Consider the following 18,289-nt stretch of genomic DNA (forward strand, 5'->3'; position numbering starts at 1 on the left):
ATTCTGATGCCATGAAACCGGTCTCAGGATGCTTGTTTCCGGGCTGGACTGTTCCCACAAGGAACAGGGTCAAGACTGATTTGCATGTGGCTAGGTCCAAACTGGGGTGGTGTGGTGAGCAAAAGAATGATGGATTAAACCCCGATCCTTGTGACTGGGGGTGAATGTTTGCATTGTTCAGCATTCCGTCCATCAATTGTTTCTTTTGGATAGTTAGCTGTACCTTCATATGATTCATTAGGAGAAAACACTGTTGAATGCTCTAGATCTTCTAGCATTAATGTTCCAATCATCAGAAACAGTACTAGGGGTACTGACATCATTCAAAGACATTTTGGACAGGTATGATATTTGTAAAAGCTCAGTGGGGCCATATTCATAGTACGATACCCTATCCCAAACAACCCCATCGGGAAAAGGAACAGCTTTAATGTTCACCAGGTAAAGGTCTCTTTGTTCTCGGTGTGATGACGAAAGTGGTTTGAAAACCAGTTTCACCAGTTGTACTGCAGAGCATTCTGGGAGCAGAAAAAAGTTTGTCACAAAACCAATCCAAAAGACCAGGAAAAGTAGCGCAATTGTAATCCAAGCATGTATCCATGGAGAAACAAAATGTGTCCTTTTCAGCCAAAGAAGAAGACAAGCACTTTCAGCCTGAAATGAAGAGGCAGTGGTGGTTCAGATGAATCTGATGAGAAGTCATCAACGTCGATGAAGTAGCCAGATGCTGTCCGATCTATTTATGGCAGCTCAACAGGTTTTGTAGAACTGGTAGCAGACTCTGTCTGTGGCACATTGAGGCAGACCGTGTTCTTGGCAGGGTTCCAAATTGAAATCTGTGATTCTGTATAAGGGGACTGTACAGTTGTAGCTGTAGCAACTTGTAGAAGACTTATGTCGTTGTTGATTGTTGTCTCTCGTTGGAGAGAGGATACTTTGTTTGTTATTAAAGCTTCCATGTGAACTTCCTGTATGGTAGCGAGAGGAGTTAGGTAGCTACTCAGGAGCCTACGTGGCTTACTGTTGAGAATCGGATACATAGTGTGGTTTCAATGGAGACAAATCTTTTGTCTCTGTGACCTACAAGGGACGGAAGAAGTACGGTTCTGGTACCTTTAACAACGGGAACAGGCACTCTGTAGGCTGGCCAAAATTCTTTCTTGTCCATAATTTTTTCCCTGACCAGGTCCCCAACCTTCGGGATCCAAACAGGCCTTGCCGGTAGTACCTTCACTTATCCAGTGGAGGTGCGTTTTACTTGGGTGTTGCTTTGTTCATCCCAGAAGTCATTCAGTTCCTGTTAAATAGCCAAATGTTCATTGATGTCAAATAGTGTTTACGCTGCCACTGTGCTGAGATTGTCGAGGTATGGGACCCACATATTTACCCCAGACAGGAGTTCATAGGGAGTCCGACCACCCAGGGATTTTCTAGGCAGGTTATTGAGTGCCCTCTGGACCCCATATAAGTGATGGACCCGACTGCGCCCTGGGCCTAATATCCTCACTGTTAAAGACTGCTTAAAGTCCCATTTTTCCTCTCCACAACCACATTTCCCTCGGGATGGTATGAAGATGAGAAACGCAGGGTAATAACCAAACTTCCCATGGCCTCTTTGTAAGCCATAGAGCTAAACGCCGACCCTGGCCGCACTGTTTTGTTCCGACTGCTTATGCCCCAATAAAGACTTGCAGATCCTTTATAACAGTTTGGGCGTCAGCTGACCGCTGTGGCCACACACGCTGAAATCGAGTTCAGGAATCCACTGTAATCAAGATGTAGATGTAATCGCCTTCAGATGACAAAGGGCTGCAATGGTCCAGATAGACACAAGCCAGAGGCTTGTTTAAAATCAGTAGAGGTGTCTGTGGTGGACGCGCTACGGTGAACCCCTTCATCTACTAGCAGATGTCGCATTTAAGGACAAAGGTCTTGGCCACCAATAGCGCTGCTGCAGTATTGAAATTGTAGCAGCCACACCCGGATGTGCATAAGCCAGACCCTCGTGTGCATCTAGTTTTAACCCCAATCTGCGATCAGTGTTTGGTATTACTCTATTCCCCACCTACTTTTCAGCAGGTGAGTGTCGTTGTGGACAGCATTGATGACCACCATGATAGCTCTGTCTATCCTTGTACTAGAACGAGTAAGTGCTGCAACTGCAGCAGTGTGAACTGTTCCTTTGCGGCTTCATCAGCCATAGAATTCCCTGCAAGGTGAAAGCCAATACGTTGATGACTCAATGTGTGTATTACATGAGTCCGTGGAAAGCAGTTATTCAGATTTGCCACCTGGTCGAAGAGCAATTTGTGCTTTATTATTCAACCCTTCGAATCTCTGAGTCCATTCTGGCTCCAATAGTGTAGGTATTCATTATATGACAGGACACAGTTCTACAAATCGCACACTATAAGTGTGGGGAATCGGAATAAGTATTTTACAGTGCCAGCTACGCTGTTCAATCACCAAGTGACCGCGTGTAGGTTTTCCCAGGATGAAATTCTCCATCATGCGTGCACCCTTTCAGATAGAGTGCTTGCAGTGATCAGGCCCCTTCAACAGCAGGTCTCGTACAGGTGGCCAAGGGTTTACTATCCGCATGCCTGAATCAAGGCTAGTTGTACACCGGGGTCTCATCTGTGACTCTTATATGAAGTGGATAGCGGCGGGCACAATCAAGGAGTGGAAGTGCATACTAATTTCCGGGAAGTCCTTTTCGGGAAAATCATAGTTAAATTGCACAGTGCGCATGTGGATACAACTCTACCCTTAACCAATCACTGTGGAAGGAGGCTCTGCGCCGGCTGATCCAAGTATGTAGCCTTACGACTTGAGCGGTTGACCTCGAAGCTGGGGAACCGGGTTCGAGTCTCGACAACGACGCTCAACATCCTGTGATTCTGGGCAAATCACTTCATCTCCCCGTGCCTAACAAAAATGAATGTGTCCTCATGTAACGAAACTGGTGCTCAAGTAAAGCGATCTGATACCAGATGTCTCGGGTCTGGTTCGCGCTATATAAAACTCCACAAATAAATACATAAATAAGGGACACGCTGCTGCCTGGAGTAAAGTGTGCCTGCCCCTGTAAATCAGCCAAGAGATGACATCTTAATTCCCCAGTGAGCTGGCTCAGCAGACAGAGTTGTGCGTGCCTCGTAAAGTACAAACGTATTAAATGAGGTGATGCTGACACCTCACATTGCGTGAGGATGTCGGGCCCTCATTGTGATGCGGAAAGAGTACAAAATGCATTATACTAACACGAAATGCATGGTACTAGACAGGCCTGGTAATGCTGAGCTTAAAGCTTAAACTTTATCACAATTGAAAGAAACCAGTACTCAGTGTTAGAGAAGTATAACCTAGGAGACCCTAGTTTGTTGGGTGGTTTTGTCAATGAAATTTTCTGAGTGGGCTGCCACCATTTCAGGTAAACTCAAAGTTTTGTTTTGAGGAATTATGTTGCGTGGCAGCTATGCGTCACGACGTGATGGCCATCAGCGAAGAGTTGCTAGAAGAAATAGAAAAAGCAGATGCAAACGAACCAATACATTGCCTGCCCTCTATGGTCGGCTCATTTGGTCATAGCTTGCAAGGCTAATGGCAGTATCCATCTTTGTATGGACTTGAGACATCTCACCCCCACTTTCTGGGTGGAGAACCGCCCTTGCTAACATTAGTAAAATGCTTGATGAATATTCTAGATTCTAGGGTGCTCCGCTCAAGATTCATGTCATTCAGGTGCCATCAAGTCCGCTGCATTGACCGCCCACGCCAGTCCTCATTCTGGTTGATATTCCACAATTTATGGTATTGTGAACCATCCTCTTGTCAGAAGGTGGGGGGTTAGGGGACACCCGGATAGATCCCGTAAAGCCCAAGAGGATTGATGCATAGTGTATCCTCTTTGGAGAAAAGGAGAACGGGCAAGTGTCTCTCACTCCACACTATAACATTCTGCTCATTCAGATAAGAAGAGTTAAAAGTCAAACTCTCATTTACGTCAGTATGATTATATAGCAAGACTCTAGTGCAGGTGGCAACTAATATCTAGATATATTGGGATACAGATTAACGCGTTTCGGCTCGCGTCAAAGTTGTCGCTCTCTAGCTCGGTGTGGATGGCGCTGTTCTAATCTTCTACTTGAAAACTCTGCTAGAGAAACAGACATTTGCGGTGAGCAGATTCAGAGTGTTAGTGGTGGTGTAGGGTGCTCGTTACAGGTGCTGTCCTCCAACTGAACTATCCAGAGTTCCCTGCTTCCTTTTTTGCATAATTTATGCAGCACTTTAAGCTGGAGAGGGGGGGGGGGGAGAGGTGTGTGTGTGTGCTGAGATCTCTCTCTCACACACACACACAGTCATAATATAAAGCAAGGTGAACATTAGACATTTTAGATCCCACATCCCTACTTCCTTTATTAGGTTAGTTTAGTCCCTGCTTACTATCTGCATATATGTTTTTAGACTTCTGGTTATTGTGTTGGTTGTAGCCTACTATATGCCAAGCCTGTACGTATACCCGCATACATTAGAAAGCCGTCGAGTCTTCCTTCAGATAGCCATGTGACATGTCTACTTTGCAATCCGTCCTTGTCTCTGCCCCGCCTACATCCTTGGTACTCTTCACACCATCTCCTCCACTTATTCTCTATGGCTCAGTAACCCCAGCAGCACTTCTGTTACAGAAGCATACTTAAGGCACACAAATGTTGCCATTCGTATTTCCTTCCAACCCCGGTTTTTGTGAGGCCAGGTGACCTTGCGGCACTAATTCTTGAACGGAGTCCGACAAATTTTAGAGAATGGAAAATGTAAGTTTTCTGGATTGTTAGGGGAAATAAGGGAGGTGTCTGACCCTATGGAGGAGCAAAAAGACGGCCTTCGTGGTCAGTGCCTTCAGTGAGCTCATTGGTGTGGCCGAGTCAACTTCTACGCTCCCAAACGCCACCTCCGATCAGCCAACCACGCCCTCGCCGCCGTCCCCCGCATCCGAAGAGCGACTACAGGAGGAAGGTCCTTCTCCTACCTGGCCGCCAAGACCTGGAACTCCCTCCCGACCGACCTGCGCCTGACCCAAGACCACCTCTCCTTCAGGAAGAAGCTGAAGACCTGGCTGTTCGAGCAGTAGCGGCACCCCCCCCCCCCCCCCCCCCCCAGCGCCTTGAGACCCTACGGGTATGTAGCGCGCTTTATAAGTGTCACTGATTGATTGATTGATTGAAAGCCATTGCTAGATTGAGTTGTGTGCCCATTTCCATGCCTGAAAGGCATGCCACTCTGCGGTCCTAGAGCACAGATGGTTAAAGAGAGTCAGACACATTTGAATAAGGAAAGCCTACATTTCAAGCCTTGTTGTAGATACATGTTACAATAGCTATAGCTTTGATCCCACCTGGCAGAGGCCTAGTAGAACAGAAATCTGGTCTGACCATGAGCATGCAGACACAGCAACAGTACAGTTTGAGTTTATTGAGGGAACAGTGGGCAGTGGACAGAATTAGTAGGGATGTTTAGCTAAATGAACAGTGGCCCCTACCTGCATCTGAAATGTGTAGGTTTGTAGGCTTGGGATGTGCGTGCATGTGTAAAGGCAATGTCTAGACTAAGTGTTGAATTGACATGCTGAAGATGTGCTCTAAATGGCTTTGACCAGCCTCAAAGTGCACAGTAAACAACATTTGAATCTGCCTTTGGTGACTGCCTGTCCAAAACCACACAATAATCCGGTGCTGAAGCAAGGTCTAGCCTGTTGGGTTAGTTTTTCAACATTCTGGTGGCTGACCTCCCTCTGATATAGTAATTGTCTCAGGTGACATTAATATGAAAGACCACATCTCCAGATAATGCGCGATTGCAAATTAGTATTTCCACATGCCTGAGGCAGTATTCCTGCGGGTACTTCTGTAAGAAAAGGATTTAGCTCACTGACCAGATGTTGCTTTAATAGATTTGAGGACAATCATAAAGCCTGCAGATCGTCAAGAGAAGGTGTTCTGTTTACGTTCCAGTTGTATGTGTGGAAGCGCTGAGGTGTGGTCATGTGAAGCGATACAGCTAAGTTGGGGCATCTAGAGCGGCAGAGAACAGGTTGGAAATATGTGGGTATAAACGAGGTGCGAGCATGTGAGTGGTTAGAGGTGAGGTAGAGGAGATGGGCAGAGAGAGTCGTGTTGTGGATACAGATTCGAAGCAGCGCTTCGGAGGGCCACCTGAGGTAGAGTTGATAGGGTTTATAACTGGGCAGTGTCGAGGAATGAGGCTAAAGGGGCATATGGTAAAAGATAGGATAGTGCTGAGGAACCTTGTAGTAGGATGAAGTGGAGATAAGAAGCAGGTGAAATCACTCACAAGGCTGGTGGTCTGATGGTGGAGACAAGAGCTGTGATAACGGGGCAGTTTGGTAGTGTTAGAACTGAGAAAGAGAAGCTGTGCCGAGGTAGGGCGGACGGGATCGTATAGTGAAGCCATTGACCGATGAGAAAGAACAGCGCTGAAGGGATGTTGAGTATAATAGGAACTGAATGAGACAGATGAGGGAAAAGAGCTGGGACAGCCTGGGGGTGGGAGAGTTGAGATGAGTAGAGATTAAGAATGGTGCAAGGAGGAAGATCAAGGGTGTAACAGGTGATGTGAAACAGAAGCTGAGCAGGCAAGACCTGGTGGAAAAGAGGAGTAGGGGTTGGGGTAGGTTACAGTTGAGATAGTTCAAGGGAGGGTGTGAGTGGTAGATCTGAGGCAGCAGCAGGGGAGCAATGTAAGAAATGAGAGCTGTTGAACAGTGAGAAGGTGTAAGCTGATGAGAGAAAGAGTTTTGCTGGGGGTGGTATCAGAAATGGGGGCGATGAGAAAGAGTAGGAAACTAGCGTATAATGAGTAACTGAGGGTTTAAGCTTCTCACTAGGAGGGCAGCTTAAGGGGGCACATTCACTGAGGTGACGGTGGAGAAAGGAGTTAAGGAAGGAAGGCAGATGGGGCAAGCTGATGTTGAGAAGGGTTTAGGACATACACATAATATATTGTGCTTCTGTCTTTTCAGCCAGCTAACAAAACCCATGACTTCAGTACAGCAAATCAAGATGAGCTCTTGTTCCAGTTCTGACGGGTAAATATCCAGCGTTTGCCGCTTTATCTGTAAACTTGATATGTATTGATTACATCATGTTACATTTTTCTTTAAAACAAAGCCATACATTTCTACTTCCTCTAGACGTTCGGAATTCAGGAGTGCATGGCTTGTGCTGTTGTTTCTAGCTCTGTTCCGTCAGTACAAAAGACTTACCCAAAATCCCTTAGAGTGCCTCACATGCACAAGAGGGTCAGTTTACTTGATAATCCAAATAGTGGCGGCTCTGGTGAGGTGCAACGCTTTTTCCATTTGTCATGCCAAGAAAGCTCTTATTAACCATATCCTATCAAGTCATGCCTTGAAGGGTTGTATTAGTTTGATTTTTTTTAAAACACACTTGATGTTATCATAGAGAATATAAACCAAAATTATTTTTGATGAAAGGTAAAGCTAATAAAATAAATAGCATTTTATGGTTAATGTACAGTTTGAGGAAAGAAGTCCATTAAACATGACACCACACCTCTGGACTGGGATGAGTAAAAAAATAATTAAATGCATAAGTTTATATCTCAAAATATTTTCAGTGTTAAGCATAAAAGCAGAGCAAGCTGAAGTGGAGAAAGGGAAAGCTTATTAAAGACAGGGCAGAGCAATTCTTCCCTCTGTTTTCATTGTGGCTGCCTTTCCTCTATGACCCTAAAGGTCAGGTGAGCAGAGCTGTGACACTTAAGCGTAGAAGGAGAGGGTTCAATAGAGTGGGTACTACTTTAATTAAAAACGGGATAGCACATCCAATAAAAACTGGGCCGGGGCATAAAGAGCTGCAGGGTGAACAAGCATTGGCAAACCCATAAGTTCTCACCTTTGAGACCTATTGGCTTTGTCACCGATTTTGGTAACGCGCTACAGTCTTCCTCATGCCGCACAGCATGGCGAAATAGGGAAAAAGCCCTTGACGCAGCCAGTCGTGTCATTTTGAAGGCACGTGCACCGCACATGCGTGCGCCTACAAATTAACATGGATTTTTTTCCTTCTTTTTATTTGCAGATTTGAATTGATTCAGCAGATAAAAAGAAAAATATGTGCAGACGCGTTTTTTGTGAAGCACTGGTGGGGGGAGCAAATGGAGGGTGTGGGTGGAGCAATAGGGAGGGTGCGGGTGGGGGAAGTGGGTGCTGTGCAGTGAACCTAAGCAATATATGCTTCAGTACTCTTTGAAAAAAAATAAAAAACGTTTTTGTTTCTAAAAAATAGTATTTGAAAGAGGTACGTCAGTGAACCATTAAAAGATTTTTATTTTTTATTTTCTTCACACGAGCTTTATGAGAAGGGATCTCGTACTAATGTCAGCTCTGTAAAATTTTATTGAGTTTAAAGTGAACATAACGAACAAACTTTAGTAACGTGCACTGTATAATACATTAGTTGCATAAAGCACAAGAAGACAGTAGCGAATAGAATTAAGAAGTCTTGAGATATGTAAATAAACCGAACATCGGTTATTCAGATGGACCAGAACTAAATTATTCAACACCAAAAAAAACAATAGACACAAAATATATATCGGTGAAATAAAACTAAATCTTGATATGAGCAGACGTAGTTTGCATGAGCATACAAGAATGGCAAACCTTTCTGAAATGTTTTATCATACAATAAACTGAATCCACAATTACACTTTTAAAGCTAGGCTTGAGTTTTAAGATCCGCACCACACATGCCATTGCAATAAATGTGAATGACGTATATCCCATTTTACAATGTGTGCTTTTCATACATGCTAATTAATTAATACATTAGTAGCTGTGCTTGACTCTGCATGCATCATTGTCAATATTTATCTTACACGGTACATCCTATGTCATTTGTATCATACTTTCATATTTGTTTTAATAAAATCAAGGTGTGACATCAGTACCGAAGAGGCGCAAACCATTTCCAAACTTGGGCGTATTTTTCTGAAAAATTTGGCAGAAGAGACTGTAAAATCTGCGCGGAAGGGATCCTCGGATATAGAAGTCCTACCCGTCTTTGGGACCGAAGATGAATTTATTGGTTCTTACATGGACAGGTTGCATTCCCAAGGGCATCGAACATTTACTGTTCAGAAGAAGACGGAAACTGATGTGCAGCGCCTATGTGACGGGTATAATAAAACCAAAGAGACCTCTGTTATCAGCCCAGGCAAGAATCGTCCCAGCGGTTGCAGCGCATACGTGTCTTTTACGTTTCATCATGGGGCGAACATTACTGCATGTGTCGTGAGGAAGGATCTTCACCACCGAAGACATTTTACACCACCTGCACCTGAAAAAAGAGTATGTCTGATTCACCCAGAGTTAGAGTCAGTATATAAACACTACAGAGCTGGTGTGAGAGTTGGGTAGTGGACCAAGGGGAGCGTGAACGGGGACAGATTGGGATCCAATGTATCGGGAAGCTCCGGTAGAGCGGGAGAGCAAGAAGCTGGGTAAAAGATGTCATGGGGTCAGACAGGGGAGATTTAGGGAAAAACACAAGGGGTAGAGCTGTTTCCAGCAGTGATGAATATAGCACATGAAGGGCAGTAGATGAAGGGGAAAAGATGAGGATGAAACTTGGAGAGTTGCCGGCATCGAAGGTGGAAAGTGGTGCAGTTCATTGTGGTAAGAAATGGGAGAGGAGAGAAGACATGGGGAGTAGAAGTAGAGCAACTGAGCAGAGAATAACTCATTGGAAGGCTGTGCATATTCAGGGGGGACCTTAGGAGGGGAGATGAAGGGGCACAGTACTGCCAAGCGGCAGCTAGCAGGCAAGACTTGTTAAGGGGACGGGCAAGACATAGCTGAGGTTTGGACCAGTTATGTATAGGGAGAGCTGAGGGAGGAATATGGGGATCTTGGAGGCAGCAGAACTCTGGCAGTGATGGTGGGAGGCAGCTGAAGTGCTGTGTGAGCCAGATGGAGCTGATGGAAAAAAGGGAATGAAGAATAGAGGGGGAGGGGCAGCTTAGCAGGAGGAGCGGTGGTAGCTGGTGGAGGGCAAGCCAGTTGCGATGATAGCGTGCTGTGCATGTGGAGAGGTGGATGGTGGGGAGTTGAGGTTGGGTGTAGCTGGTCTGCAGAACAGCTGAATGCGGTACATTAAGGAAGGTCTGAGGTAGCGGACAGATGAGCAGGCAGCTAAATGCAGTTGACAGAAGTTTGAAACAGAGGTTGAAAAAAGTTGAAAACTTAATTAAAAATTACTTTTATCCTTCCCGTTAGCCTCCAAAACCTTTGCCTGTGGTCGAGGCAATTAAGAAGACCTCGTGTTCCAGTTCTGAAGGGTAAATATCTACGGTTTGCTGTATTATCTGTAAACCCGTTCTTTAATGTAACCTTAACATTCATTTAACTTTGCGATGTTAGACTAATCTAAGTCACAATACTACAGTCACATATCTGTGCCATCATGTCACATTGCCTGTGCGGCTACTTATTTGACATTGTGTAGCCGCATAGGCATCCCACAGTACAACGCTGCTACTGCTTGTGGCACTCAGGTCTTGGCTATGCAGAATTGCATTCTCAATTCCAGGCCCTCTGCACAGTAGTAGGACACCAAAACCATGGACACTGTCAGTTGTAGTATGAGCATATATTCCTGCACATATGGAAACAGACATGAGTCCTGATTCACAAAGGGTTTTCTGCAGTAGGTTTGACTTAATCCTGATGTACAACTGAAAATCAATGAATAATTTACACTTTTCCACGAGTTGGCTCATGGTGGCTACTCTTCTTCAGGGGCGCTGTTATTTTCTTCTGTCTTGTAAAGATGAGTATGTCCATGAACACCCACCTGCCTCCAAGCCCCCTCGCGCATGAGACATCGGAATCGCTTCACTAGGGCATAATCATACATAAAAGAAAAACATGATGCTTAAGGTTTTGTGGAATAATGGCAAATGTATCTGATTTGTTACTGTAATATTATTTAACTTCAGTTGTAGACCAGTGAAAAAGCACATTTCTGTACTTTCAATAAATTTGAAATGTCTGTTTCGCACAGCATACACATTTGAAATGGTTGCATCAAAATAAAACTGTATGTGTGGTAAGACAACCTTTTTTAACTATGCAATGCCTCGTATATATACAAAATGTCCATGCATCTGTCTCTCAATCAACATTAATCCAAACTATGTCATCAGTGCGATAATTTAATATTTATCTTTACAAAATCAAGGTGTGTGATTAATCCGGAGAAAATGCAAGGACTGTCAAAACTTGGAAGCATTTTTATTAAAAATTTGGCAGAAAAATCAATCAAATCTACTCAGCACGGATCAACAGACGTGGAGGTCCTTCCTGTCTTTGGGTCAGAAGAAGACTTTATCCAAAATTACATTGACAATCTGCAGGCTGATGGACATGGAACATTTACTGTTCGGAAGCAGAGGGGATCCTATATTCAGCGTCTTTGCGACAGGCATAATAAAGCCAAGGGGGCCTCCAGTGGGAGCCCGAGCAAAACCCGCGCCAATGGTTGCCCAGCCTACGTATCCTTCTCATTTGAACAAGGGGCCAACATTACTGCATGTGTGGTGAGGAGGGAACTTCAACACAAAGGACATTCACCACAATCCACAGTTGAAAAGAAAGTCAGCAGGATTCACCCAGAGCTTGTGCAGTACATAGAGATTCTTGCCTTTTCCGGCAGAAAGACAAGAGACATAATCCCCCTTGTTGCTGAGTGGTCGAAGGAGAGAGGCTTTGTGGATAGTGAAGATAGACGGTATTACCCGTCACATAAAGACATACAAGGCATACTTTATGAATATAGAAAAAAGGACCGTCAACACTCAAACGATGCACTGAGTGTCAATAGTACACTAAAAACTTCAATCATTAAACATGTTATCTATTATCAACCGGTATCGACTCTCGGCAACCAGGCTCTCAGAATTGTGGTTCATACAGAAAACCAAAAGAAGCAATTTGAAAAATATGGCAATGGCACCGTTTTCATGGCTTCGACCTACTCAGGTGAGCATTTTTGTAACTGACTCATTTTTCTAACATAGTGCTTCTGATATTAATCGAAGGTGTCTTGAGCCGATTGTTTTTGTACACAATTTTTCACAGGTCATTGCCCAGTGTAATGCTCTAGTGAAAACAAGTTACACCATATTGAAATGGTTTGCTTGGTGTTTACATTTTAAGAGCTCTCACAATTGAGTAGGACATTCAGTACAGGGCAACATGCTCCCACCTCAGTTATCTTCAGAGAAGACCCTCTGCCAGTTGGCCATAGCCCTGCCTTTTAAAGAAATAGGAAAGCCTGTTTTAAGCAATTTTTCCATTTGGTGTACATTTTTCCTTTTCTTGTTTTTGGTTCAATGTCTTCATTTGTACTAATCAAATGAAGGAGTTATCCCAACTTTTAAGCAAGGAATACGAAGGAAGAGAAAAAGAGAAATAAAAAAGATTTTTCTTTTAAAAGAACCCTCACTCATTAACCTAGTTGAGGACATGCTTCATCATCGGGTTCCCACCCGAGCAACCGAATGCCACTCTGGTGTGCTTCGATGCCTGATTACAGCGGAGCGGGTTGATGTTTGGTGATAAAGTGTAAGTGTGTGAAAGAGAAGTGAATACAATTCTTTATTGTTCCTTAACATTTTTATAATGGAGCAATAAGACAAGATTAAAAACGGAAGGGGATGCCTTCACAGGTCAGATTGATTCGTGACATCCACAAAAGTGTCAATAGTGAAAAAAATCAAGGTCTACATGTTTCAGCCTCAGCCCGTCAGTGCGAAGCTTTCATCAGGACCACAATAGTGACACAAGGGCTGTGCACAAGCTAAGTTGCACCCATCTCAGAGTCACTTACAGAACCGCCTACTTACGGTTATCCTTTCAGCATTCTGGGAAAGGTACTCTCATATATGACCCAAAGTTGTCAAACCCCATGGAAACCGCTGGGGGCGCACGCTATTGTCAAACCTTCGTCAAGCCGGTACACCCACCTGCCTACCTATGGAACTTCCAGCGCGGAATCCCGAGGAGACTTTGACTTTTTTCACTATTGACACTTTTGTGAATGTCACGGGTTCAATCTAACCTGTGAAGGCACCCCTTTCCGTTTTTAATCTTGTCTTATTGCTCCATTATAAAAAAACTTTAAGGAGCAATAATGACAATTTTATTCAGTTCTCTTTCACACACTTACTTTATCACCAAACATCAACCCGCTCCGCTGTAATCGGGCGTCGAAGCTCACCCGAGTGGCATTCGGCTGCTTCGGTGGGAACCCGATGATGAAGCATGTCACCAACTATGTTGGTGAGTGAGGGTTCTTATCAAAAGAAAAATCTTTTTTCTTTCTCTTTTTTTCTTCTTTTGTATTCCTTGCCTAAATGTTGTGTTAACTCCTTCTTTTGATTAGTACAATTGATTCAAGGGGATTGGGAGTACTCCCTTCAAACCCTTTCTCTCTTGTTGATTTGCAATGTCTTAATTTCCCATCAATAAATTTGTAAGCACCTGCCATTTTTAAATTCTGATCTGATCACAAATACCTCATCAGTGATAGCCCAGTAGTGTTCTAGTTTTGATCACTCTGTGTACATGTGAATCTACAGCTCAATATATAGAATTGTCATTTAGCGCATAACAGTTGTCCATTACTCATAATGATCTGCTAACCTGCTGTAATGTTACCCTGCAAGCTCCTTTATGATTCATCCCTTATCATCCTTGTTTATTTATACTTGGTGCTTTTTCTCTAACTTTACAATGTTTTTTCTCTAACTTCTTTGTTGGACTGTCTTAATTTCTATGGTTACAATCTTGAAAACAGTAAGGACTACTTACTCTGGCAGTTGTGTTGGAGAGGTAGGCAAAGCTCTCCACCCAACTCCACGTCTCGTGTGATTGTTAGTTTCTATAAACACTGAAACAAACATCTGAAAATCCTCCTTCACACTTTGTAGAGCAACTTTAGTTTTCTGGAGATCCCCAGCCGCTTTGAACGGCCCCTACACTTAGGTTGTGAGAAAGAAGTTGTATGTCTAGTGGAGCGTCAAAATGGAGGCCACAAGAAAGATACCCATGTAATGGTGATCACATGAAGAGGAGGATGGCTTTGAAACTCACAGCTGCTGTGAGCTGGCGTGGCCCCAAACTAAAAACAACATTTGGAGTAGCTTTCTAACTAATCTAGAGAAGCTCAAGATAGAGCCCATGGTCTAGATATAAACGTCAGCCATCCACCAGTGATCTGAGTCTGCTTCCCTGCAGCAGTGGAAAGAGGTGGCAGGTAAGCTGCCCCTGGGAACAGGAAGGCTAGGGATATCTGATGATTGCAGAAATTAAAAGGAAAATTCTGTCTACCAGCTAGATTACAAATACATGATAAAATGAAGGAAATAAAGGAAAGGAAAATGAGAGCTTAGCCCAAAGAAAAGGAAGACTTGAGTGTATGATAATGGCCTGGACATTGTCTGATTCCGGCATGCAACAGTGGAATCTTAAGCCAGATGTCCACAGCAGCACAACTGAATGGGATGTCCTTTTTAAACGCTTATAAACATAAGACAATAAGTAGAAAGGTGGTGGAGTAATCCATGGTCACTCTACATCTCTAAATTTCTATTGAAAGCGAGAAAACACCTAGAAGCAGACTTCATAGGAATGAACAGATCTCACATACAACCCCAGAGGTAAGACATAAGAAGGTATGGGGAGCAGAACTCAGACAGGGAAGGCTTTCAGTGCAAACATGGGGTGCAAAAGTGACATAAGGACCTAAAGTGGTGAAGGGTTTTACCAAAGTAGGCAAGCCGCATTGTCTCCAGTCTGTCCAGGAAAAGGTCACAGCCTGAAAGTAAGCTGGAAAGCCTCCAGTTTCATCTGGGAAAAATTCAGGACAGATCGAGAAGAACTAATATGTGCTTGAAGTATGCCAAAGATGGGACTGAGAAACAAGATATAACTGGCTTTGTATGAGATTACTGCGAAGAGCTATTGAAGAAGAAAGCGGGCATGGTGAGAATAGAGATGACCCACAGTTCAAAAACTATGAACACATGAATAAGGAAAGCCAAGAGTCATTCTGGTAAACTCACCGTCTTTCTAGCTTAAAGAAAATTAAACTACATCCTTGGCACCAATATGTAGGGGTCTAGCTTCCCAACACTTGTCATATCAATCTCTAAAAGAGAAGAGAAATAGAGAAGTTACAGCAGAGCTCGTCAAAAGGATGAAGAACTAGGTGGCTGTTTCCAATGTTGATGCATACCAAATGATAAGGCAGGGCGAACCCGGCCTGGGGTTGCCTGTGGTCCCGTCGGAAGAGGGCCTCACCTAGCAGTTGAGGGCAGAATGTCCCCATGGGGAGCTGGGTTGATGCTGATTTGCATACGGCAAGCCTTTGTGTAGAGTGGCCTGGTAGTTGCAAAACAAATGACTGAAATGTGGCCCAAGCGAATGCCTGTGGCTGAGATACATGCAAGCATTCCAGCCATTATCTCTTTTTTGCAGGTGCTCTTTGCTGGCATTCACACTGGAATGAGATGACCATCTTTGCCAATATTTGCCGACACTGTGTATAGTTGCCGTAATAGAGGAATGTGTGTTATTGTGGGGTCTGGTTTGTTTGTTAATGGACCAGCAACTTTAGGCAGAAATCTGTGGATTTGGATCATATTTGTCGTCGCCATTAAAATTAGCAAGCCTATCCCAGAACCTTTAAGGAATATTTATGGGCGGGGTCTGTAAGTATTCCACTGAGTGTAGTTACATATTTCTGTTTGATGGATGAATGTAATGATGTTCATAACGATGAAAACAAAACAGCTCATGATTTCCTATGTTTAAATGGGGATCCTCATTGTCCATGAGATTTATGAGCTCAAATCACTCATTAATGGTTTAACAGCATTTATGTCCTTGAGTTTGCGAAAAAGGCCAGGAATTATGATGCCACTCGGGGAGATTTTTAACACATTAGTCGTTTGAATCATTTTTTTCCGGAACCATAGTCTAGTAGGGTACCCTTACCAAACAACACCAGCACGGGATAGGCAGTGATTTTCACAGCATGATAATTGCTTTGTGCTCTCTTGCAAGAAGCATGCGTTTGCAATTCCTGCACCATCGGAAACAGCGCTGTTTTTCACAAATATAGTTCCCTTGTACCAAATGTAAAATTCTATTCCACATTAGAATGGAAAGACCCCCAGTAGCAATTCTGATATAAGGGAAAAAAAGTATCTGTCCTGGAACCATCAGCAAGCAAAAAAACATATGTAATGCCAACTGACTCGAGGAATTAATATTTCACTTGCTTCAAAACCTGAATCACAGAAATTTCATGTAGCATAATAGTTTACTGCTGTATCATTCCAATTGATGTGAGTTCTGTTGGTGGTTCATAATAAACCAGAGTTTCAGAGTTTGCACTTGTTGATATTGCAGCTTGAGGTTCACTTGTTGAATCTGGCCTGTGTATCACATCATTTGATTCAAAATTTGGATTGGCAATTGGTGTAAAGTTAGATACACAGCAGTCTCATCAACCGCCAGAATGAGGTTGAAGACTTCATTATGCCTGTACTCTACGTGCCATAAGTCCTCCAGAGTACGGAGAGTATGTGTTGATCTACTCTGGATGTCGATGGAGTTCTGTTGAACAGAATCGGCCACATGGTGTTTTTTTTTTTAATGCAATCAATCAACACTTTCTTGTTTCGATTTACACCAAAAATTGGTGGCAAAATTACTGTCTGAATACCTTTTACCTCATGAACAGGTGCAGGTTGTCATTGTCAGTATCCGAGTCAGAGTTCTTTACGTCGAACAATTTAGCTTGAGTTTCTTGAGCAGTCTGTCATTTATTCGGCCGTGAAATTGGGTCACGTGCTTTGATTTTTGACTCTGCCACCATTCCAATCAAATAAAGATCAGGCGCATGCATTGGTACTCCAAGCAGTAATTCATGCAGGGTGTGACCACCTTATACTCCTCCAGACAAATTACTTTGTGCTATCTGAATCCCATACAGGCTATGTAGTCATGTGAAGTCTAGATCCAATATCCTAGCAGTCACAGCTTGTTTAAGAGTACTGTTGGCTCGCTCAAAAATGTAATTCAATTCCAGGCAGAACACCTGCAAATCTAGCAGTCGTACCCCAAGAGCAGACATAAATGCCTTAGCAGTGAATACAGGACCACTGCCTGAATGAAAGTATGAACTGCTCCCATTGCAATTAGGCACTGCAATTCCTTGATGCTTGAGCAGTGGCATTTGTTTTGTGGCCTAAAGGAAAGGAATTTAGCGCATGAATCAACCCCTACCAACCTGTACTTGTATAATTGACACTCTCTCATGGACTGACATGTTGAGGAAAATTATACCAAATGGTTTGGTGGAAATAGGAAGGGGAGAACATGCTGGCCTTACAACAATTGCAAGTTTTATTTGTTGAAAACTGTTGCATTTCTGCTGATATTTTTATAATACGTTTTGGCAAGCATGGCCTCCAGTTGTGTTGTAGTATTGATGCAGCATGAGCAGACCAGGTCCCTTCATGGGCTGCTTTGCTCATTAAGAATATGCCTGGCCCCAAACCCAGGTATAAAAACCATTGGGACGTTATTTGTAGTAAGAGTCGTTATACGGGAAGCCATTTTCTCCTTTTTAGGATGCCTGTATTGGCACTAAAATATCTGCATCGATCTTGGTTTGAGATCCTGTTACAGAAGCTACCTTAAAGGTTTGCCCGGCTCCCATTAGTGTGAATTCCTTCAGTTTTATGGGCCATGATGTGCTGTGCATGGATCAAAGGACGCTTGTCCTATAGAACATCTACCTCTCCCTTAAATGGTTTACTTTTTAACTTCCTTTGAATCCCTGTATCTGTTTCAACACCAACGTGGTCATTTTACACTGTAGCATTGTACACAGAATGCTGACTCTGGCACAATAAATGTGGGAACTTACAGATCAGCCCTCTGAAGGGCAGGTAGTCGGGCGTGTATTTCTGCTACCTGTCCAGTAGATCTCCAGACCTCACATTGAAGTTGCCATCTTCAAAAACTACCTGCAATTTGTTGCAAATATTCCTTCCAGCAAGCAAAGTGTTGGATCATAATCACATTTTACATCCGTTGCAGTTAAGGAAGCAGTTCACTGTACCCGGTGAAGCTGTAGAGCGTGTGCATGAAGAATGCTAGCTTTTGTTG

The 18,289-nt window shown here is 43.5% G+C and overlaps 1 protein-coding gene across 2 annotated transcripts in view; it reads left to right on the forward strand.

Moving 5' to 3' along the window:
* The window catches only part of LOC146799658 (uncharacterized), a 71,425-nt gene that overhangs the window by 21,294 nt on the left and 31,842 nt on the right, over positions 1-18,289 (forward strand). For both annotated transcript variants that reach the window (XM_085627293.1, XM_085627292.1), the window contains exons 2-5: positions 7,043-7,108; positions 8,980-9,394; positions 10,322-10,383; positions 11,286-12,085. In XM_085627293.1, coding sequence (XP_085483419.1) covers positions 7,059-7,108; positions 8,980-9,394; positions 10,322-10,383; positions 11,286-12,085 — 1,327 coding nt within the window. In that variant the 5' untranslated portion in view covers positions 7,043-7,058. The remainder of the gene's footprint in view (positions 1-7,042; positions 7,109-8,979; positions 9,395-10,321; positions 10,384-11,285; positions 12,086-18,289) is intronic.

Source organism: Triturus cristatus, chromosome 9, assembly GCF_964204655.1.
Source record: "Triturus cristatus chromosome 9, aTriCri1.1, whole genome shotgun sequence".
Classification (NCBI taxonomy): Eukaryota; Metazoa; Chordata; class Amphibia; order Caudata; family Salamandridae; genus Triturus; species Triturus cristatus.